Source organism: Antedon bifida, chromosome 6 (genome assembly GCF_963402885.1).
Source record: "Antedon bifida chromosome 6, ecAntBifi1.1, whole genome shotgun sequence".
NCBI lineage: Eukaryota > Metazoa > Echinodermata > Crinoidea > Comatulida > Antedonidae > Antedon > Antedon bifida.
Genome location: NC_136231.1, coordinates 5,175,677 through 5,200,038, shown reverse-complemented (window position 1 = coordinate 5,200,038; position 24,362 = coordinate 5,175,677). Strand labels below are relative to the sequence as shown.

The window sequence follows — 24,362 nt, the reverse complement described above, 5'->3', positions numbered from 1 at the left end:
AAGGTGTATTATCACGAATTTTTGATAACAGATCTTGATAAATATTTCTTATTTAATTTTTTTCTGAGGATACCTTGATTTTGACGGGAAGTGAGAAGTGCTATTAATAGATTTTATTGATGGTTATTTGCGTATACGTCAACAGTAGAACATATTCAAAGAAAAGGCAACAAGGTAAGTTCATAAATCTACATTTCGCTTATCAGAACGAAGAATATATTAATTTGCTTTCCAAACGTATAGTATTAGCTTGGCACTCCATAATGTTCAATAAATGACAAGACAAGCATTTTAGTTAGTGACGTTGTTGAGATTCATTATCTATGTAGTGGACACAATAAATGAACATGTTTTAAACAGACATGGTAGTAACTGTCAATAAAAAAGCAACACAACAAAATAATTGACAGAGGATAATTTCACTGCTCCATGGAGTATAGCTTTGAGTCAGAGAGCTAAGTTAATTGGTCAAATGTTTTGCCTTATTCTGACGTAATTAACATCTGACAAATTAACAGACGCATTAATTGCATTTTCCTCTGTTTTTTTTGTTAATAACTTGTTTTAGTTCAAATTTGTTTTAGTGATAGCATCATTTTAGTGACAGTTCATCTTGAATGCTATATTCTGATTGACATTTACTTTCTTGGTCTCAGGTGTAACTGAAAAAATCCAGATAGCCAGAGAGACACATATTAACTATGTTTTTACATAACGTTGTTTGGACAGTAAACTTTAATTCCATAATTTATATTGAAGGAATAGAAATCAGTAATTTCGAAATAGCGAACTATGGACAGACAAATACTTGATATAGTTTTTTTAATCGACAGTTTTAATAGTTACTAATATTGTGATACATTGTCATAATTAACATTCTTTTTGACAAAGTATTATTTATCTTCATTATTATTGTTGTTATCCTTACTATCGTTGACATCGTTGTATTTACCGCCAATTCCACTGTCCATCGTCATCAATATTAACAAGTTAGGGAAATAAACATATTAATCTTTATAGCATACATGTTAATTTAATCATCATAAACGTCTTCGACAAATTCATTATCATGATCATCTCCAATCTTCATCAGCATAATATTATCAACAACGGTCATCATCATCATTGTCTGACATTTCGTCGGCAGCATCCTCATCAACGTCACCATCGTGATCAAGATCATCAACATCATCGTGATCAGGATCATTAACATCCTCCTGATCATAATCATTATCAACATCATCATCGTGATGAGGTTCATCAACATCATTGTGATCATAATCATCATCGTGATCATAATAATCATCAACATCATCCTGATCATAATCATCAATATCTTGTGATCAGGATCATCAACATCATCCTGATCATAATCATCATCATCATCATCGTGATCAAGACCATCAACATCATCGTGATCAGGATCATCAACATCATCCTGATCATCAACATCTTTAACGCATCGTTATCACGATCGATTATTTACACCATCGTTTGTAATACCGTACTTACTAACCATGTTACCATTTATAATAAAAATCATTTTTGTTAATATTATCATTGAAATACACCTTCAACACACATTACAACTTATCTTAACTTATTTGTTATTACTACAGTACATCTTTATTCCTCATAATGAACCGACAAATAAGCTGACTTATTGGAATGGCAAAAACGATCTCTTAATTGAGATCTGATCGTTATATATGCCAGAGACACTCTCAACCGAAGTGGTTACATGATGCATTATCCAAATAAAATTGCTACTCAGAGTTCAGTCAATATAATGTTCAAATTAAATGCAGAAAAAAAGCGTAACGGACGAGTAAATAAACAAATAAGGATATTAAATAAATAAATGGTTTTACTTTGTATCACATATAATGAGTTCTGATGATGAATGTTGCTCTATCTACATTAGGTTTTATCCATAATAGTTAATTTCGCGTTGGCGTGGATTATTGTGAAAAAAGACAATAGTGATGCGCGCCATTACGATTGTTATCGTTTAAACGCGCTCGTAATGCCATTAAGGACGTGCCAACCATGAATTACCACAATGTGAACAATCTCTTAAAATAGGCACCGGAGGCTAAAATAACTGTCAATATGTTGATTAGGGATGTTTGGAGAATAGAATCACAAATTAGAAAGTAGTGAATACCAACTTGCTATAATGGTGTATTATTATTACCTCTCTATTCCTTGTAGGCCTACTGCTTTTTAAAAAAATTATAAATTGTCGGTTTTAGACTTATGGATACTTTATTTTTCATTCCCAAAATAATTTGCATTGTTGACAATTCAATTCAATGCAACATCATTTATTCACGGATGCCATTATTAACTCATAGTAGTTTATAGTCCATATTCTTAACTAAGGCGCTGTTTCGATGACGTGAGTTCAAATCCCACCCCATTTTAATCATTTTTTTGTAAATAGAAACAATTTTCTTTCAGCATTTTTACCTGACAAATAAAAGGATACAATACGGTAAAGAATATTTATAGGTTTTTACTGGATAGTATGATTGTTAACATTTAAACCTATAGTTCTTCTAAAGGTTGTATGTTATATAGTGGATGGTAATAAATTAAACATCTTATAAGAACGTTGTCCTAAACAAAGATGGGAATCATGGAAGAGGAAACACCCTATTTGAAAGACATTTGAAATGTAAAGTAAATGACTGATTTTCCTAGCAGCTCACTTTGTAAATGGGTTGTAGGCTTCATGAACTCCATGTGTACATCGAGTATGAAATAATTGTTTATGTAAAGCACCTTTATGGATCTCTTATAAAATAAGTTAAATAAATCTAATAGATATATAGTAGCACACTTATAACACGACAGAAACCAGAGGAAGCCATGGTAGTTGTACATCAAATGGATTTTTGTACGGGGCGCCGCCTGACACGCTACATATTCTATTCTACAAACCATAGTTTTGTCTTTTAAAAACTATAGTTTGTCTTTTATTTATAGCAGACAAGGCCATTATTTGTCTTGTTTTCAAAAGACAAATGGTTGTAAAAGATAAACCATGGTTTGTAATAGCCAATTTTTCGAACAGCGCCCCATAATTCAGCAACTTAACTAGCGTGTGATGTCGAGGAAAAAAATTATTATGTTTGTAGTCATTAAATTGGCTTTCAGACAGCATCCTAATCTGACCATAAATACATTGACATTCTATATACCTCAGAATGATAGATGTTCATAATAAACCACGATGATTTGTTCTTCATTTATAATTCAAACAATTGAGGGGGAAAGGAAGAAATGCACTTCAAACGAATATGTAGTAAGTTAGATTTACTGTCCAAGACATTCAATCTAATAGTGTGATAACAAATTAATGTATATGCGTGAGAATATAAAGAAAATTAATTCAATCTAATTGATTAACAATAAAAGGTATTATTGATTTAGGTATATCCATGCAAACATTTTACAACAACAAAAATATATAACGGTTATAGGTATATTGTCATTTGTCGTCTCTTGGACCCCAAGTCCAGTGATCGAGTATCTTAATGTCTCCGCATGCGCACAACTTCCTAGCAGATCGAAAGCTCACTAATACTTTATACTTACTTTTAAAACATGAATGCTGATCCCTTTCACCCTGTATCGAACTTTAAATTAAATGTATTTATAAATTAAAGTTCAGGAGAAAGATTGATAATTGTCCCTTTTTGTAAAAAAAAAAGAGATTTCCTGTTTTTTATTGCTCGATGACATAAACATTTCTACACATTTACCTCATTCATTATGTGGATAATCTATGTATTTTAGAAGAATGAATTATCAGGTTTTTCTGTAGGCATATTGAGCGGGACCTGTGGCATTTCCCACTTGCCTTTGTGGATTTATATTACCGTCAATATACTTCTTTAAAGAACAATGCCCCCACATCGATATGCAGGAACGACTAAACAATTACTGAATCTGGAACACGACTGTAAATCAATCATTTCTGATATTACAACTCGACATAGCTTTTGTGTAAAGGTAACCGATTGACGTCTAAATCTTCATAGTATTATTTAGTAAAGATTTTAAAAGCAATGAAACTCTATAAATAAATAAAACAATTTCACTGATGGAGGGCTAGTGTTGCCCGAAAGCTCTGCTAATTTTTCTGGCTGTTTTACTTTAGATTTTGATTTAGCTTTATGTTGTATCTTCATTGAGATCCAGCCACTGATACCCACTGCAGTATTGTCATTTTTTCAGTAATTTGCCTTTGGATTAATAAATACAACAACTTATACACTGGAGGTAACGTACCGTAATCATGTATGATAATTTAGGCACTACAGTATTTTGTGTAGGCCAGTATAACGTTATTGCTAACATTTGTCCACACTTAAACAAAATGGATAATATTCCTTAACCTGGCAGGGAGTTGTTAATAACTCTCTTCCTTAACATCATCACGTTCGGTCTGTTGATAACTATACAGAAGTTTTTATTGACAAAATCAAATTTCCACTGGGCTAACTTTACTCTGTAATCTCTAATAACTCAAGCCAAGTAATTATTTTAATGTCAAGAACGAAGATACATTGGCTGTACATTACGGATGACTTCCGAAAACCCATAAGTTCAAACTATTAGCCCGAAGCAGGATTTTCTGCTAATGCAGCCGGACTTATCAAAACGAAATACGGTAGCAATATAGTCAATCAGCGTAGTGTTCTAGCAAAACAAAGCTTCTGAAAATAAACATGCCTAATTTGGTCAGAAAATGATTTATGTTACATGATATTAATTTAATGGAGAATAAATATGTTATTGTTGATTATTATTATTATTAGTAACTAGTTGCTTATATTAATCGTCGCATATAAAATTAAACATGTAGATACACCGTAAGTTCAAGTTTAACGTATTAATTTCAATCAATTGAAAGTCTACTTGAGACATTTATTGGTATTACGCTAATGAATCCGCAAGGGTAAACGTTCAGTATTCCTTGTAAACAAAAGTATGATGGCTACGTTGACCAATTAGAGTGTTGGAAAGAAGACGCAGGAAACTGCGATTAGAAAGCGAGTTTAAAAGATCAGTGCAGTTTTGAGTATTGTTAAAAAGCTCTTCTGTAACACGGGGCGCCATTAGAAGCAAACGTATATGTATTTTAAATCACAAAGTGTTGGGGGTGAAATTGTTATCAAATGCATGTTTACAATGCATAATGTGTTGTGTATTTGTAAAAACGTATATTTAAAATATGTTTAAAATTGTAAAATAAATTTGTATATTTTATAACTGTGATTTAATATTTGCTGCTTATGGCTCCCCACATTCATGATGTGTATATTCGAGTTAAACTATTGAGTACAATTGTTGCTGCTTCTACAATTTTATATAACAACTAGCCGGTTCTTGCGTGTCATGTGAGACAAGATTTAATTGTTTTGTATCAGGACAAAAAAGGCTATTAAAAATTTTCTTAAAGAAACAGGACCTCTAAAATGATGGAAACTTGTAATCTACCATGTTATATAATAATACTTATCAATAACAAGTGGATACAAATATAGCTTAGTTTATTTTACAAACACCTGCTTCAGAATGTTCTATGTCGAATGTAAATCGATCACATCTGAAGAAAAAATTGGAAAAAAAAAACTAGCAAGGCAAGTTTTTATGTATTTAAAAATAGATATATTTTCCTTAGTACACTTCCTAATCTAGTCTAGTGATCAGGCTTCCTTGGACTCTGGTAGTACGTACCACAATTCAGTAATAAAAGATGCTATTGAAGATAATCAGAAAAAAAAAATAGATATAGAGATAGATATAAGAGAGTTTCTGAAAAATATCCTCTACCAAGCTAGCATTCCGTAAATCAATATAGGCGTATTACGAATACCATTTTCTATACGGTCTCATCGAATATCTACTTCAGGAAACAAACATTGGATGTTGGGTGATTTTTCAGTTATTCTTATAGTATTCTGGTGACTGAATAATGGTTCTAAGCCTGTGAGGCATCGCTTGTATCTTTTTAGCATGGTAATGTAGCTTGCAAATTAATATATTTATGTTCAAATAATTTCATTTGGCTTCGTATGATTATTTTTTGATGAAGTTTCTTTTTTTCTAAGCCAAACAAGTATTGTTACATACCACTACAGTTTCAACCTTTCATCGTCGGTCATCGTCAGGGATATAATTAATATATTTAGTTACTGCCAAACTGGTCTATTATGTATATAAGTAACTAGGTAAGTTGCTGTACATCGTGCTACCAGGTTAGATTAATCATAGTTCCTCATTTGCTCTTCATTTACTTACGAAGACGGATGTAATCGCTTGACAACAATGTGAAGTAGTTGAATTTAACCATGTGCGTTAATTTAGAATGTTTCTCTAAGACTAGGCTATAGTGTTTGTTTTAATCTCAGTCGAAATATTGTTCGTGATTGCGTTTCATGTTTAATTCATTAGTTGAACTATCTTTCTCCAAAGAGTTCAGATATCCGACATAAGACCTCGCTCTACAGAAGAATAAACACACTTGTCGGATTGCCAGGCAAAGTTCTAATTTTGTCCAATTATACTTAACAAATACACAGTATATTTATAAAGTGCGACACATTGGTTAGTAAGTCATCTGAAGTGTACATGTACATAGGGTCAATTAATGTGAACTTTATGCTTTTTGTCGATGTTAAAGTATTTGGTAAATGTTAAAATGTGTAATCATAACAGCATGAGTTCTCAGAGACCGGAATAGTATTAGACATTTTCCGGCAAATCCATTTCATTTGGGAATTGTAGGCCTACTGTAAAACACTAGATGTAGTTAGTGGGAGTTCAAGTCGCACGAATTTGAATCTGACTTATTGCATTTCTGTCATGTATGCTTCATTCTGTGTGTTTGTTTTTTGCATATATCATGCGCTCTCCCAGGTGTCCCATTTATTTGCTCTTGTCTTCGGTTCTTATGACAATAATCATGTTTGTTTTACAGCACTGATAAATAAGGTTTCATAGTTTCCTTGCATATTTTGCTATAACATTATGTTTTGTGCATTATGTGTGATGTGTTATTGATACTGTTAGAGCTGTATTCTCCTTTTCAATGTTCAGGATCCGCCATGTTTTCAAACGGTTTGAAGCACATCTAGGCCAGCATAATCCTTGTAGACGTCACATCTGTTCAATCCGTCTAAAGATATCAGAGCATGTCATCTGCTTTCAGTAAGCAAGATATTTGAGTAAAGTGACTAATTATAAATCTTAATTAATTGCAATGTATCTGAACGCATTTAATATTTGTGATAGTTTGATGAATCGTCTTGTTTACCGTGTTCTATATAACACAAAATATAAAGTATGACGTACCTCATCAACTTTGTAAAGTAAAAGTCAAAACTATTTTGTTCATTTTTTATTCTGTTTGTGTCCGGAGATAGTAGAATGGTAACATAAATTACCATGCTTCGTACATCACTATGGTTTGTTTTCCTCTTGGATATTAAGTTAATGTTGTCCCTCTTCTGACAAGTTAAACGCCGCATGACTAAACCAGCGTACATTTAGACATTTGGAAAACTACAGAAAAGTTTGCAAAAGTTAAGACGTTCACCTTTAACATCTAACATTTTTAGGTTTGTGAAATCGGCCGATCAAAAACAGTCTTTCATGTGGTTGCTTTTAATATTCATGTGAATCACCAATAGCAGCCTCCAGTAACTGATTTAGAAGAATCACAAACTTCTCAAACACACAGAGTTTGCCAACACAAACATTGAGAAAAGTTTGCTAGTGTAAACTAGACTTAGTATGCTTCTTGGTCAATGTTTCTATCGCATGCGATACATAATTATTTTCTATACTTAAATTCAACAGTTCCACTTATAGTCAGAAGTATAGTATAGTATAATGTTGTCTTTTTAAAACGTATATTGACGTTTCTTTTAATCTTACCCATGTCGGTGTTCTATTCCACTTTCTGATATTCATACCTATAATCTTAACTTCAACAATTGCAATAAGTCATCTTAAATTCGTCTACAATTTGCGCAATTGTTTGTTTTATCTGTTATTCACGTTCAGTATACCATGAAGAAAACAAAATATTCTTTTACCTAAAATTAGGCTCACCGGAGTGGAGCGCTTTGATCTTTATTATCTCATTGATTTAACAGAGTTAACCTATCTGTTTTTAATCAATGGAAACATTATAAACAATTGTATTATTATAAATATGTAATCTATGTGTCCATATATCCCAATTTCTGTTATTTTCGATACGTAAAATCTACATTACAACTGGAAATCTCGTTATGTCGGATTCATTTCAAACGATTTGACTAGTTGGTTCATAAAAAAACAGATTTTATTATTCAACGTGACCTTTTAAGTTGACCTCCTTTCTATATACGGTGTGTTGCTGTCACTGCAAATAACCAAAGAAATTATTCTTCAGTAAAAACAAACTCGACATTTATGTTATTGAGTATTTTAACCGTTTTATTAAAAATATATAAAAAATAGGCAGATTCAAAAATTAAACATGAAATGTACTAAATGTCTTTATGTTATGTGTATACTAAAGTAAGTACATGCTTATAACAATTGACATCATCTATACCGGTAGGTCTACCAATACAAGCATAAAGAACGACATAATTCACTTTCAACCTATAGATACGAAAGTCTTTTGTTTGTATGAAACAAATAAGATAATACTATACCAATAGTTTATATTTTTTATAAACGTAGAACGAAATGCGATTCAGAATATTGCTGACTACCAATGACAATATTAAGCTTAAAATTCGGGTTAATCAACAACATTTATTGAAATGAATATTGATTGTTGACCGATTTTAAAAGCCTCTATGTCTCATTCTCAAAACAAAGTGATGAAAACTTCAACATCAACCAAGATGCGTTACTGTCACGATAAGCACATATACGCCATCAAGTTGTTAAATACATTAAGCATTAAACACCATGCACAGTACGGTAATGGCCACTTAACGCTACCATAAAATTATTTTCTCTTTTTCAAATCTATTTGCTTGATTTGATTCTTTCTGTAACTTTATCAAAGTCTTATCCGACAAACTAACGAGTCACATTAAACAACCACTTCGCCATTTGACAACAATATAGTGGCACAGCCTACATAAATATCTTTGGAATTGGAAGAAGTATAGACAACACTTTGGATGGAGAGAAATCTTGAATCCCGATATTGAGACATTTTCCGTTTTCAGAATTAACGGAAATATAAGAAATATAACAATTTATATACCGATACCACTTTCTAATTTCTAAATAGTCCACTGTTGCCCTCTCTAAAGATCTTCGGCGTTCTTAGTTATCGCTGGAAATTGTTGGAGACCATCTTTTTTAGTCATAACAAGATTATCCTTGGAGGAAAAAAAATATTGTCATATACAACTCAGAGTTTTTAAAGTCAGAGATCGGGCGAATGTTCTAGCATGAAATAACTATACATCATGCCAAATTTTAAACATTAAATTCAAAGTAAGCGAAGTAAAGTAAGTTATTCGAAAAGCAAACCAATTTATTGTGCATTTTGTACCGTATATAACGAATAGCTTTGTACATAGAAACCAAGTAGATAATTAGGCAGCACAGTGTATCTAATTATCTGTTGCAACCTGTCTGTCATGTTTAAAGCGTTTAATGTCACGGAAAATGTAAAAATATCGCGTTAACCTTAATTTTCAGCTTGTTACCTTTGCTAGATTAGCTTACATCATATAACTACGCCAATGAATTAATTATCATCATATGAAATTTGACATAAATCATTCAAATTTGCAATGAGACAATTTGTCAAGTTCAATAGAAATTTTGAATTGAAAGGTTTTTTTTAATGCAATGATTGCTACAAATTAAATAAATCAATCTCAATTTCCAAATAAAATTGACAGTCTGACGTTTGAAAGTTAAAAATGACGGCAATAATGCTAAATTTAGGCATTCGTTATATCAAAAGAAAAAACATTTAAATAAATGTTTTCCTGCATGTTGAATAGAAAATTATAACTGTTTATTTTGCATCATAGTAACCGTTGAAATGTGACTACGGATAAGTTTAATTGATAAATTAATAAATTAATAAATAAATTAATTATTTAATATACACTTTACAGAGGTTTATAATTTACAATTTAATATCATTATCTTCATAAGATGGCTGACAAAATGCAAAGCAATATACAGTAGAGTAAAACAGGTAAGAATGATACGAGCAAAACAGTGCGTGTTTGTTTCTTTAAAGACAATTAATTTGACGGTTACTGTACAGGGATACAGTGATCCCATTCGCAAACACCATGAACACTGTTTGGAATTTTAAAAGCCACTTTGCCGATTCTAGGTCTAGGTGAAGGCTTACTGAGCACCTTATTTGCATAAGGCTTGTTTGACATAACATCAAAAAGTCCCCAGTGTTCCCAAATCATTCAGTCTTATGTCCTGGTAATTGCAACATCGAAAGGTTCATATTTTCAACACAGAAGTACAGATTAATTTGAAGCCAAGAATACTAACCTATAAATACGCCAAAGTAGAATGAACACAGCAATTTAAGATTACAATATTTCCTTCTGTCGTATCTAATAAGTTCATCAAGGATAAAAGAAACGATCGGGTTTTTTTTATTGATCGTGGGTTCAATAGATTTTGATATCGTTTATATACATTTAACAGGGACACCACTTACGCCAAATTCTTAAAACCTCGTCCTAATGATATACAATTTACCATTATCAACCATTTGCTTGACCACCGATTATCAAGAATAAATTAGTAAAATAATGAGTACTTGACTTGATATTATAATTGTACGAAACTTAAGTACAATTTAAGAGTATTATCAGTAAAGTGGAGTATTAAAGATACCAGAGAAAGAAACAGTTTTATGTTTGCCCAACCGAGAGACAAATGTTGTTCACAAGATAAAATATCATGTGTGACAGAGGTTGCAGTAAATAAATTAAATAAAGAATCTTACATTGCATTATCCGCATCATCACCTTCTTCGATTTATCTGTATTTAAATTACTTGTTTTCACTATTTACTCACACTTACAAACATGCGGAACGAGCCCACAAATAATGAATAGAATCTTCAATTAATATATATTAATTTCTGTTAAGATTTATTGCCACTCGTTTGACTGTAAAACATGACTCAATGAAATTGTAATTATACTTTCTAAGCTAACTGTAAATCAATCAAAGAAATGCTTTATCTTTATAGTTGGTTAAAGATAATAACTATTGTTAATCTTTTATGAACAAATATTATGGTTTATTAATCACTATTTCTTAGAACTAGAACTAACATCATTGAATACGAAATTGCGTATCTCAACTAATGCCAAGAAAATGGAGGTCAAAAAGTGAGTTTACGTACGATTGCTTTGTACTATTAGAATGGCCAATTAGAGTAATCTTTGTCGAATCTTCGTTGTCAGTTGTTTGCATTTTCTATGCTTAGATCACAATACCTAACAACAATCAAGTACGTTTGAAACAAAACTAATGTGTAATAATAATTACATCAATTACAAATAAGTCGTATGAAACTAGGTGAGTAGATTTTTGCCATGCCAATACAATTTAGAGAAAATTGGGTGCGCTTACACATGTATGTTAACTTTGGGGATTAAGCGGGTTACCTCGAGTACCTCTCATCTGCAGTCCCAGGCGTTTTGGAAATAGAGAAATGGTGCATAGACGTCTGCAATCAGTATAAAATCACAATAGATAGTTGGGGGCGCTAAGTTCACCATGCCTATACAGTGTCTTTTTATAATGTTTATGTAAAGCTAATATGTTCTGTAAACGCAACTTACATTTTCAAAGTTTTTAAAAAAATATTTAAAAATTTACTTCACGTATAGGCAGATTTTTAGAGGAGTTAAAAAAGGCAACGGGACATCGGTAAGGAAATCCAGTGGGTGTAATATTATATTTTGGCCACGGTGGAATCACTAGGCTAGGATATGATCGGCGCAAACTGAAAGCTCATCAGTACGCCTGAAGAAGATGTATCTGGTGTATTAATTCATAATAATACCCTTTTGAGATTATAATATTAGTAAACAGAACACGACCGTAGTAAGCCTTAAATGAGCGATAACGTTGATGTAAGTGTGCATCATGCTCATCATTTGTCAACATTATGTTATGTCAATGCTATTGATTAATTATCGATATCTATAGAATACCAATGTGATTAAAATGAACAGTAAACAGTATTTATGTTATATTCGTATTGATCGCCAGTATTGACATATTGAAACTAGAACGCTGATACAGTTTGAGTTAACGAATTAAAAAAAAAAGCATTTTCTTTTTTTAAGTGCAGTGTATGTACTATATATAGAATATACCATCGTGTATTACCAATATAATTAGTCTTAACTTAATAGTGAGATATCTGCGTATAGCCTGCATAATACACTTGACTGGATGTTTTAAAAACGTATAAATATAGAAACCCGGACATTAGCAAGCATTACTTTGTGTCAGATACCGACTGAATGTTGAGTATATGATGTTACAATCCGTGTTAAGTGATAAATGACATCATAAAACTGTAATAGATCAGACCGTTCACAAATAATATATCTGTTATCAGACAACGTGGATATTCGGTGTATATGATGAGCCTTATAGTTAAAGAGGAAAATCATTTTCACCTAAAAAATATTGAGTGAGATATTTCCTTCAATACACAATTATGTCACAGGAATCAGGTATTTAAGGTTTTACAGTAAGTGGTAGGCCTATTCACTTGGATAGGATCATTTCTGAATTATGTGGTTGGTTAATTGGCACCTATTCATTATTTAGAAAAGTGAGGAAAATGAAAGTTCCTTAACGAAAATATAAAGACTAGAATTAGATAAGCAGTAACCGTTTAAGTAATTTATACATATATAAACTTATGCCCTACAGTGATACCCTTTTAAGAAATTAGTTTAAAATGGATGAGTATAATGAACACAATAATACACATAAATGCTTTTAACCGATAAATCATATAACTAAACGGTCATTTAAGAGCATTATAAAAACGTATTATTGCCTGTATGGTGTGTCATAAGAGGCGTTTTAAGGTTCCAATCAGCTTACTACTAATCTTGAATTGATGTGATTTTCTATCATGCCAACAACATTATGATTTGTCTTGCTTCTATTTTAAAAATAGTGTTTTGGTACGTTGTGTATTATTATATCAGCATTTATGACATTGGCATCCCAGAAAAAGCTCAATGTTTTCGTATTTGTGTTTATTGTATTCGTTTTAGTTAATTCATTACAATATGCTGGAAGAAGAGAGGAAGAGGGACATATTAAAGTGCGCGTATAGTACGTATTTCATGTGGTGTTCCTCATAGTGTAACAATTTTCCTCGTATCATTACGTGTTCTGGATTATCTCTCAACATTCATCCTGTTTGTTATGTTGGCCGGTAGCAATTATAACATTAGAAATCAGTTTATATTTCGTATCATCTGTCAAGAGTCATCCAACAAAAAAGAGATATTGTAGTCGTATTTTTAATAGATCCTATATGGTAGAATGGACGTAATTAAAGACATACGTCTTTGAAATAAAAATGGTTGTTGTTAATCTACATATTTCTGCTACTTTAAACATATAATTTAGGATTATTGTCTCAACGCACTTTTGATGGTCTTGTGCTGTCTTCCTCCAGCTCACAGGAAGAACATTAGTACTTGCTGTGACCTATTTGTCAATGAGAGCCCCAACGGCACCGACGCCCTTAATGAGTCGTTAACACAATAATACAGTAATAGAACTACCTATTAAATAGCTATTAGAAATGTACACCACACAAAGATGTCCAATTTAGTAATTAGATACATGGCAATTGAACCACAAAGAACACATTGAATTGAATTGAATATGTCAATGTTGCATATGTCAATGGTGATGACGTAGAGCACATCTATATCTAGAGGGCCCTTTTGGTGTCATCTTATATTAAGTTTTCCCTCTGTCCGTCTGTTAAATTACCATTTTTATCATCACTTTATATTTAACTATGTAAGTACATTAAGTGCATTACTCCTCTAAATCATAGTACATCTAAATAATGCTAAAGAAGTATTACAAGGAGGAAAGATATACTACAATTAAAATCAACATGAAACCAGATTGAACCAGGATATCATAAGATTAAAAGTACACATTTTTTTTCATCAATGGTAATGTTTACGTGACGTTTGAAAGCCTCTCCATTTAATACTTACGTCATGTACATATATCAACAGAACAAGACCACTTAGAGTAAAGTAATAGTAATTGACATAGAATCTAACTAGCATTCAATTCAAACAATTCATAATATTTGTCATATCGTTTGGTTAGTTCAACACCTACATGGATACTGGGTCCAAATCCCGAATCTGCACAAATAACATATTTTAGTTTAAGATTATCTCTCAATAATAATATGCCTACAAGCAAATGTAAATAAATATACTACAAGCCTATAATATTAACCAATGCTAAGATTTACTACATGTATGCAGGTTATTGTTAATGTTTAATGTTTTAGTTTAATTAATGGATTATGGTTACATATAAAAAAACACCTGTATTGTGGGACGGTTTTATATCGCAGGGTAAAATATCAAAAGGTACGCGCAGAATTCTCCTATGCTTCAATCAGTTAACTATATAAGTTTTAGACACCGATGAAATTAGATTTAAATTATACACTGTTACTACAATTTCTCACTTGACTTTTGTTTTTATAAGATAATGTACTCAATCTCTAAGTTCAATCATCTGTCCCATATAACATTAAGTATGCAACGCTGCCTGTCTTAAGGTAAGTTTAACTGAACGAAGAGCAGATGCGCCCTTAATCTTCAACACGTGCTATGGCACGCAAAATAGTCGAAACGAAGCTTAATTAATATCACGTAGAAATTGATCGTTGCTAAATCGTCATATGGTTGAGTCATTACAATTCTTGGTCCGATCGGTCGGCTTGTTGCTCTCACACCATTCGACTGAAGCAGTAAGCCTTGTTCATATATATGACGATCGTTTCAGACGATTTTTGAAAATGTGAGCTCAATGATAATAAAAGAGCATTTATCAACGGTTGTTCTAGTTATGTCTTCTGCGAAGGACTTTGGAAAGCATCGGTGCGTTGAACTATGTTAAAATGAACATGAAATTACATTGCAATTAGTTCTGCTAATGTAATACAGGTATTACCCGGTATATATGTATATATAGATAAATGTCAATTTTGCAGTTTATGCTGTATAAGCTCATAGATAAAAGATAATGACGATAAAGCAAGTAGGAATATTATCATCAGCTTATTTTTTTCTTTTCGTGAAAATCCACACGTTAAGTGTATAAAGCGTCCACATTGTTTTTTGATGGATTCCATGGTATCTTGGCTGTGGAAATTGTTCTATTTGTCTATTTTTCATTATACTGTTGAGCACATTTTGTTATTTTCTCTTTCCATAAAATGTTTACATCCATCTTTATCAAGCCTAATACTAATTTTTGCCACCATCTTCATCAACATCTTCACAGTGCGTCCGCACGGGTACAGCATTTGCATCAATATTTCCATAGTAATTACCATCAACAAGCAAATAAAACACATTATTTCATTTCACATAACAGTAACTCACCTTCTTGGACGATTCATGTTTTGTGTGTTACCAGCTCCTCAGTAGGCCTACATGGTTTTGCTGGGTTTGATTAGCCATATGAACGCATCTTTATCAACATTATTACATTCCATAATATTGTAGGGTAATTACTTTTATTAACATTTTCATAGCCATATACATCATTGGCCATTTACTCCACAAACATTACCACATCTTTATCAACATTTCCACAACATTACCACATCTTATCAATATCTTCATAACATTACCACATCTTATCAATATCTTCATAACATTACCACATCTTATCAATATCTTCATAACATTACCACATCTTACCAACATTTTCACAACATTACCACATCTTATCAATATCTTCATAACATTACCACATCTTTATCAACATTTCCACAAGATTACAACATCTTATCAATATCTTCATAACATTACCACATCTTCATCAACATTTCCACAAGATTACCACATCTTATCAATATCTTCATAACATTACCACATCTTTATCAACATTTCCACAGCCATAATTACCGCATTTTTATCAACATTTCCACATTACCACATCTTATCAATATCTTCACAACATTGACACATCTTACCAACATTTCCACAACATTACCACATCTTATCAATATCTTCATAACATTACCACATCTTATCAATATCTTCATAACATTACCACATCATATCAATATCTTCATAACATTACCACATCATATCAATATCTTCACAACATTGCCACATCTAACCAACATTTCCACAACATTACCACATCTTATCAATATCTTCATAGCATTACCACATCTTATCAATATCTTCACAACATTGCTACATTTTACCAACATTTCCACAACATTACCACATCTTATCAATATCTTCATAACATTACCACATCTTATCAATATCTTCATAACATTACCACATCATATCAATATCTTCACAACATTGCCACATCTTACCAACATTTCCACAACATTGCCACATCTTACCAACATTTTCACAACATTACCACATCTTATCAATATCTTCATAACATTACCACATCTTTATCAACATTTTCACAACCATAATTACCGCATTTTTATCAACATCTTCACAATCATTACCACATTTGTGTCTTTATCTGTGTAGACATTAATGTATCGTTATTATCAACATCGTATTTCCATTATATTTGAAAAAAAACATAAAATACTACATAATTATAACGAAACACACACATACATGTACGTACATATTGATTGACTATTTCTGTCTTTTCAATTTGGAACTATATCAAAGCAACAATAACACACGCTTATGAAAGCTAAATATTGATCATACATTTTTAGAATGATGAAGATTGTATTTTTGTATATTTATTGTTGTTTGTATAGTTTTTATATTGTTTTTTAGCTTTTTATACTAATTTCATTTGTTGAACTTGTCAACAATACGAGTTTGTGATCTTTAAAACCAATAAATATACTTATACTTCTATACTACTTTTATAAAAAGGTACCTTTGCAACTTGAATAACGTAGTAACATTGAAAAACAAATATTAATCATAATGGTGGTATTGATTTAAATTTCTATTACCATTATGCGTATTAAGAAAAGGTAGAGATTGGTACTTTTTGGATGATGGGGGTTGTCTTTTCCGAAGATTCGGTATTCTAGGAAGGAAGGAATGAAAGTGGACTGTTTTTATCTATTCCGTTATATATTATTGTGTTCAAACAAGTTTCTCCACTAGGTCTATAATTTTGTTTACCAAAAGAATTGATTCTGGAAAGGAATAGGGTTGTTTTTGTGAATTGGTTGTAACCATGTCAAAAGTATCTGAATGTTACGCATTTTTCATATCATTCAGTTCCACTGCCATTAATGCAATAAGTATATTGCGTGTTAGATACATTATTATTTCGTACAGTAGTTGTAAACAATATTCGATAGTATATCGGCAGACGATTAAACAATCCGACAGCAATTGGAAAATAATTTAACTAATTCTATAAGCAATCATTTAACGTTTCTGAAAGGTTACCGTCCTGATTTATGTAGTTCGTGTTTTTCAATGGTATCCTAATTCACATTAAATCTAAATGAAGTCTATTATCCCTTATATTGCCAATACCTGTCAAATCACTTTATGTTATTATATTTAATGTATCTATTAAAAAACAAGTGTAATCGTTGTAATCTACACGCTTTGAGAAATATCACGGTTATTAAAACAGTTTTACAATAAATCGTCGAGTTAGAATCTTTTTGGCGTTTTCAAAGGCACGTTGGGGCTAAGCTGATTGGCATCACGTATATATTAAATGACAAATGTAATCCAAGTTATCAACTGTAGAAAATGTTTTTGTGTTTACGAACAAGGCCAGTACCATCGCGTTTCGAAATACATTAATTTGTCATCGCCCTTTTATGCGTTTCAATTTAAACACTATAACATTATAGCCTTAACTTTCAAATACAGTAACTGAATTTACGACGTTTGTAATGTATACAATGCACTTAAAAAGATCTTAATTCATGGAATTGATTCTTATACAACATTCAATATCGTATCAATAAATTAATTACAAGAATAAAACTGATTAACAATACCTTAACAATGTTTGTTAATCTTAATTTTGTCTAAGCAATTCGACTAAAGAATGATGTAATGGCAATTAATTAAAATTTTCAATTCAACAAATTGACTATACTGACACAGAACATTTGTATATTAAAACAACATACAAAAGTGAAATAAACACGAGAGTCGGAATGTTCCAGATAGTGTGTTAAATATGACTCAGAAAAGTATCTGAATATTAGTAAAAGACAGTATTATTAATAAAATTTATTAAAAAGATTGTGTATACACGCCTTGCGGATACGGATCGGATACCTCAATGGAAGCAAACTTATAAGTGTTTGGTTGCACAGAAACCAAAGATATAGATAAATAGATACGTGTTGCAAGACCCCGTAAATAGTTTAATTTCGATGAAAATTAATATTAAAGATTCAATTAATACCATGTTCATCTTTTTTATAGATACTGTAACCAAATACTCATTTAATTTTTGCGGGGGATCTTCAAGTAGTTGAAAACAGCGACACTGAATCAGGAATGTAAAAGTGGTTTATTAAAACTAGTGCTTCAATAAAACAATAATGCATAGTTCACGCAATTCAATCTGTAATATGTAACGAACAACTAAATGACATTCGTGACGTCACGGTACAAATTTCCTTACGTAAAAGCATCCAATCAATTATACGGTTTAATATCAATTACGTAATATGCATCAGAAATATGTGATCACTTCATGTTGTTGGTTGTTTTAATAACCATGTTTTTTTCAATGTTATATTTATAAATTTGTATAGGCTCTTGATTTTGTTTGAATTCCAACGTTCATTGATAGCAATACTAATTAACTAGAGAATATGAAAGCATGTTAATGAAAAATGGCTAGAGAAAAAAAGTGGAGACATAGTTGGATATGAACGAAAGGATAAAAAGATTGAATGGCATTTGATAAATGCATAGACATGTGGATGGATAGATTACCAACATTTATTTTCTCAAAAAAATCATACTGTAGGCCTATACCAGTTAAGAAACATTAAACTCTTAATAAAGATTATATGGATGAATGGTTAAAATAAAATAAATGAATAGCAAACGAAGAGTTAATTGATACTGTAAATCGGCTAACAATCAATGCTTCACGGAATAACATTACTTAATAACCATCCGGGTATGTTGTAGTCCGACAAACTTCAGTAAGTTTGCCAGAGCTTTTTGTGTCGCACTGATGTGTCCACGTTAAAAGCTGTCGTCTATCTTCTTCAAACAATGTTGGCATAGATGTTGTTTCAACACATTTTACATTTTCTTATAACATATAAGTAACATCATCGATTCCACGATGTATTCCGATCAATTGAATGTCATAAGATAGTACCGCTCTATTAGACTGTGTAAGCTCGTTCAAATAGGCAATATAGCGTGACGTACATGTCTATTTAACGGCTTTTATTGGTCGTCAACGTTATCAACGTGTTTTCGTTTGGTGTGTTTACTGGCAACGGAAAAAAGGGAGAACGCATATACTCTAAAGTTAACCATTGTGTCTTCTTTTCTGCATTCTATAGAACAACTTATTTATTTTATGAAATACAATCATGTACCGTATTATTTCATATCATATCAATCTAGATTATAACGAAAATACATAACTACAGTATTCTTGTCAAAACGAAACGTAAAATCAGAGTCAGAGGAGGAACGTCAAGAGACACAAACACTGTATTCGAGACCTGAAAACATTTCAGACAACCTGGAGAAATAAGTTGAAATAAACAGTGCTAGTCTAATCGACGTACAGTCTATATACTATCCCATCATTCCTGGGGTCAGATCCTCAAACAAACCACACACTTCATATAAAATGATGTATTTTCAATAACATAGCGAAAGATCACATAAGCAAATAATCTATCGCTTTAATGTGGAATCTACACATTAAATAAGAAATATATTTTAACTACTCAGTGGATTTTAAGCGATTTTTACACAGATAATCTGAGATATCATCATGCATAACTCTAAGCTGGGTCACTCTGCGAAGGTTGGCCATCTTAAGCTGAAATGATCTGGCTAATACTAGTACCCCACATCACAGTTTGGCCTGCAATTCCAGGTCTCTAGAGGGTTCCTTGTCTAATTTCGATAAAAGCAATTCCAGAAAAGAAGGATTTTATTGATCCACGGATTATGAAATGTATATAAATATGTAAAATGATCGGTAGAGCATGTAAACTGAGGAGGAGGAGCTATTTACATGACGTTTTAGATAGTTGAACAATTGTAAGCCGAACAATTTCTTTCAATGCTTTTCACACCAAACATATTTCCAGACCCAACAAGGTTGTAATTTCCTAAATAGAATTTGTCAGTTTTAGTTTTTTACATTAGATTTAAGATTTAAGGAATATAAGCAGCATATAATGAGAAAGAAACCCCGATTATTTTTTCTTTTCATTTCATTTTAACAATATGCTGTTTTAGGTCTATATTCCTTCATAATGTTATAGAAAGTTAGTCCATGTTCCTTGATCAGGAGGATTACATGTAAAGCTTTCATGCGGATGTGTCACAATATGCATATTGTTGCTTTTGAAATGAAAATACATTTTTTTTCCATTTTTTATTTTGTGAACTCAAAGTTCCTCTTACGGCAGTCTTGAAGTAAATATTACAAACCAAAGATACAATAGTATGAAGCTAATACCATACTTTATAATCAAACAGACAGCTTCTATATTTTTATATAAACGCAAATTATAGTATGAACACTATAAATTAAAAGATTAAGATAAAGTAGTTGAATGGTTCATTGCAATAAAATTTAATAAAGCTGGATGTTTGTACTCAACGAGAGATTCTCATTCATTAGAAACACATTCACACTAATTCAATAAAATGTCTTCTTATTTATTTAACGTCTTAATCTTATACACACTAATGTTAAATTTTAAAGTTTAGCAAATTCATCAGCAAAAGGTAGTAAATTCAAGAATGTTGTAATTAATGTGATTGTTGAAGACTAATTGTCTTCATATTATATATCATATATAAACTTACATTAAAAATTATATTAGAAAAAAGAAACGAATATATGTCATGTTTTTCCACTTATACGTTATTTTGTCACTTTCTTCTCAGAATGTGCCACTGAGTTATTGTATGGGTTATCTGATACTTGACCAGCTTAATGATGTCAGACATTGACGACTATAATGACAATTCTGAATCGCTTTTGCTGTATCGTTTCGGAGACTATGCTGTATATAATACAACAGCAATGTTCATACCAGACACCTACTCTTACCTCTGGGCAGTTCTTTTCATAGCCACGATTGTAACAGCAGCCGGTGGGAACATCATTGTCATTTGGATCGTTTTGACCAATCCACGTATGCGAACGGTCACCAATTGTTTTCTTGTCAATCTGGCTGTTGCGGATGTCTTGAACACGACCTTCAACATGATTCCTGCATCCTACCAGAATATAGCACAGGATTGGATGTTTGGCAGAACAATGTGTAAAATATGTCTCGCAAATGGATACTTTTGCGTAATGGCAACAGTTCTCTCACTTGTGGCTATAACTTTGGACCGTTATAGAGCGATTGTTTATCCGCTAAAACCGAGACTTTCAAGGTTGACAACTATTGGAGTAGTAGTCGTAATTTGGAGTCTGTCGGCAAGCTTTGCTTATCCAGCTGTTCTCTTCGCCACAGTAGAGACATTATCTTACAAATTAAGTAATACAAAGATAAGACAATGTTTTATCAAATGGCCGGACAGAAATGAGTTCTGGGGATTGGATAACTTTATGTAAATATTATATTCCTTTCTAATACAAGTATTATTAGGGATATTTATCCACGAATATGAACCGTCTGTATTTCCCTTGACAATTGTATTAGAGATATACCGTAGGTTGAAAGCGAGGTCGCATCTACCTGCTAAAAGAGGACGGTGGATTATAATTCTTTTACCATTACAATATAATTTTAAAAAAGATTGACTTGTTCCATTGAGTTCTATAGAGAAATACATAAAATATGAGCCCATGTCAAATGTTCTATAACTAGCAATGTTCTGCGTTTAAAACTTCTTCCTAAAAATTTTTTATCTAGACATTACGCTTTCCACGATTTATTTCCATTTTAAAACGCCTTGCCTAATTGATCGAGACGTTTTAAACAGTTTTGAAATAAATTCAAAGACTTTTATAATAATTGTGTTCCTTTTTTTAACAGATATCACATTTGCTTTGCGGTTTTTACGTACGTGCTACCGTTATGTGTAATGGCTGCCTGTTACAGCGTCATTGGAGTAAAGCTTTGGAGAAGTCAGATGCCTGGAGAATCTGTTCCTAATAGGCCTAGACCTCACCTTGAAGCTAAAAGAAGAGTAGGTACCTAAATTATAACTTAAAGGAATAACCGTCAGTCAGTTACAACTTAACATTTAAAATTAGGTCAAAATAAAAAAGTTAGTTTTCAACATTCCATTTCTCACCAAACGTTTACTATTTTGATTTCTTATTTTTGTTGTAAATGGTCGTTTTCAGTATAAAAAAGAAATCTTCATTTTCTCAACGTAATGGTCGCGTCGGCAAGCGCTCCAGTAGTGTCAACTACGACTTCTATCATTCTATCATTATATCACAATCTAAAAGTTCTTTATAAAAAAATGTGTAAATCCGGGGACTACCTTTTATTGACCTACGTCTGTCTGTTTTATTCTCAATTAAAACAATGCGGGTAAATGTATATTACATAATATTGATATAAGATCAGGCCTTTTCATGAATACTTGCTATTTTTCATGCAGAAAAATATCGTATTCAAATTCATTCAGATTGTGTGCCTAATAGGCTATTTAACCTAGCATTAAATCGTAATTTATCCATCATAAAATACACCTATACGTTGCTTTCAATTTTCTCCATTTTAATGATAGTTTCATAGTATCATTTATCAGTTACAGTCCATTATTAGAAAATCTTTCTGGACAACTCTTCTGACAATAACTCGACTTATTCTTCTTTAATGATCAAATCTTGACAATAACTTCCGAAATGAAATCGTTAGCTTAGAATGAAACATAACCATGCCGTATCCTTTATTTTTAACTACTAAAACATCCTAAACATAATGACAATCTTTGTATTTCTGTTTCTTACAGGTTGTTAAGATGATAGTTGTAGTGATCACGATATTCGCATTGTGTTGGCTTCCTATACATGTTTACAATGTAATTGTTTTTACGTACACAGACTTATATTCAGTGCCGCATATAGATAAGCTGTTCTATTTTATATGGTGGCTGTCTATGAGTAACTCAATGTGTAACCCGTTTATATATTGCTGGCTAAATGACAGGTAAAATCGTATTTGTAATTCTTGTCAAGTTGGTGGTTAGGGAACTTTGGATTTGCGATGACTGGTAATGTCAATCGATATATCGTCGATCGTCGTCTGGGCCTAAACCATCAAACCTGTATCGAGGTGTATGGGGAGAGAGGACACACATCCCAATATCTCCGCCTGTGCACAAGTATTGAAAAATTCAACAATACTATGATATAAACCGAATATGTCAGTGATACCAAATTTTATTTCAAAACGTATACAAAAACTTCATTACCACGTAGTTTTGTCGTCGGTCTTAGTAAATCGAAAGCTCCCTAATATTACAAAATAGGCCTAAATCCGATTGACTATATTATATTTAGTCTTACAATAATGTATGTCCATGTATAATATGTGTTCCATATGACTATAACTATCAACTTATTTACATAAATTTTTCCAGATTTCGAAAAGGATTTCAGTATGTTTTCAGATGGCTACCCTGTGTGCATCTAGTTCAACCACCAGAAACCTCCAAATCTGTCATTCGAAGTAGAACTGGAAACTTTACAATGATGAGTATGCACAGTACGTCATCAGGAAAACGCACTGCGTCCAGAAACAGTTCTTTTATGACAACTACTACAATGTATGAATGCCAGGATTCTATCCTTGCCGACGACAATGCAATGTGACATAAGGAACACGTTACAAACGGAAAAATGTAACGCTTTATCAC

At 31.9% G+C, this 24,362-nt stretch overlaps 1 protein-coding gene across 1 annotated transcript; it reads left to right on the top strand.

Annotated features, from left to right (window-relative positions):
- Positions 1-24,362, top strand: LOC144845201 (tachykinin-like peptides receptor 99D). The gene is made up of 5 exons (XM_078702381.1): positions 1-174; positions 21,423-22,097; positions 22,526-22,679; positions 23,457-23,653; positions 24,087-24,362. The coding sequence occupies exons 2-5, from the start codon at positions 21,472-21,474 to the stop codon at positions 24,316-24,318; spliced, it is 1,209 nt and encodes a 402-aa protein (XP_078558507.1). The 5' UTR covers positions 1-174; positions 21,423-21,471; the 3' UTR covers positions 24,319-24,362.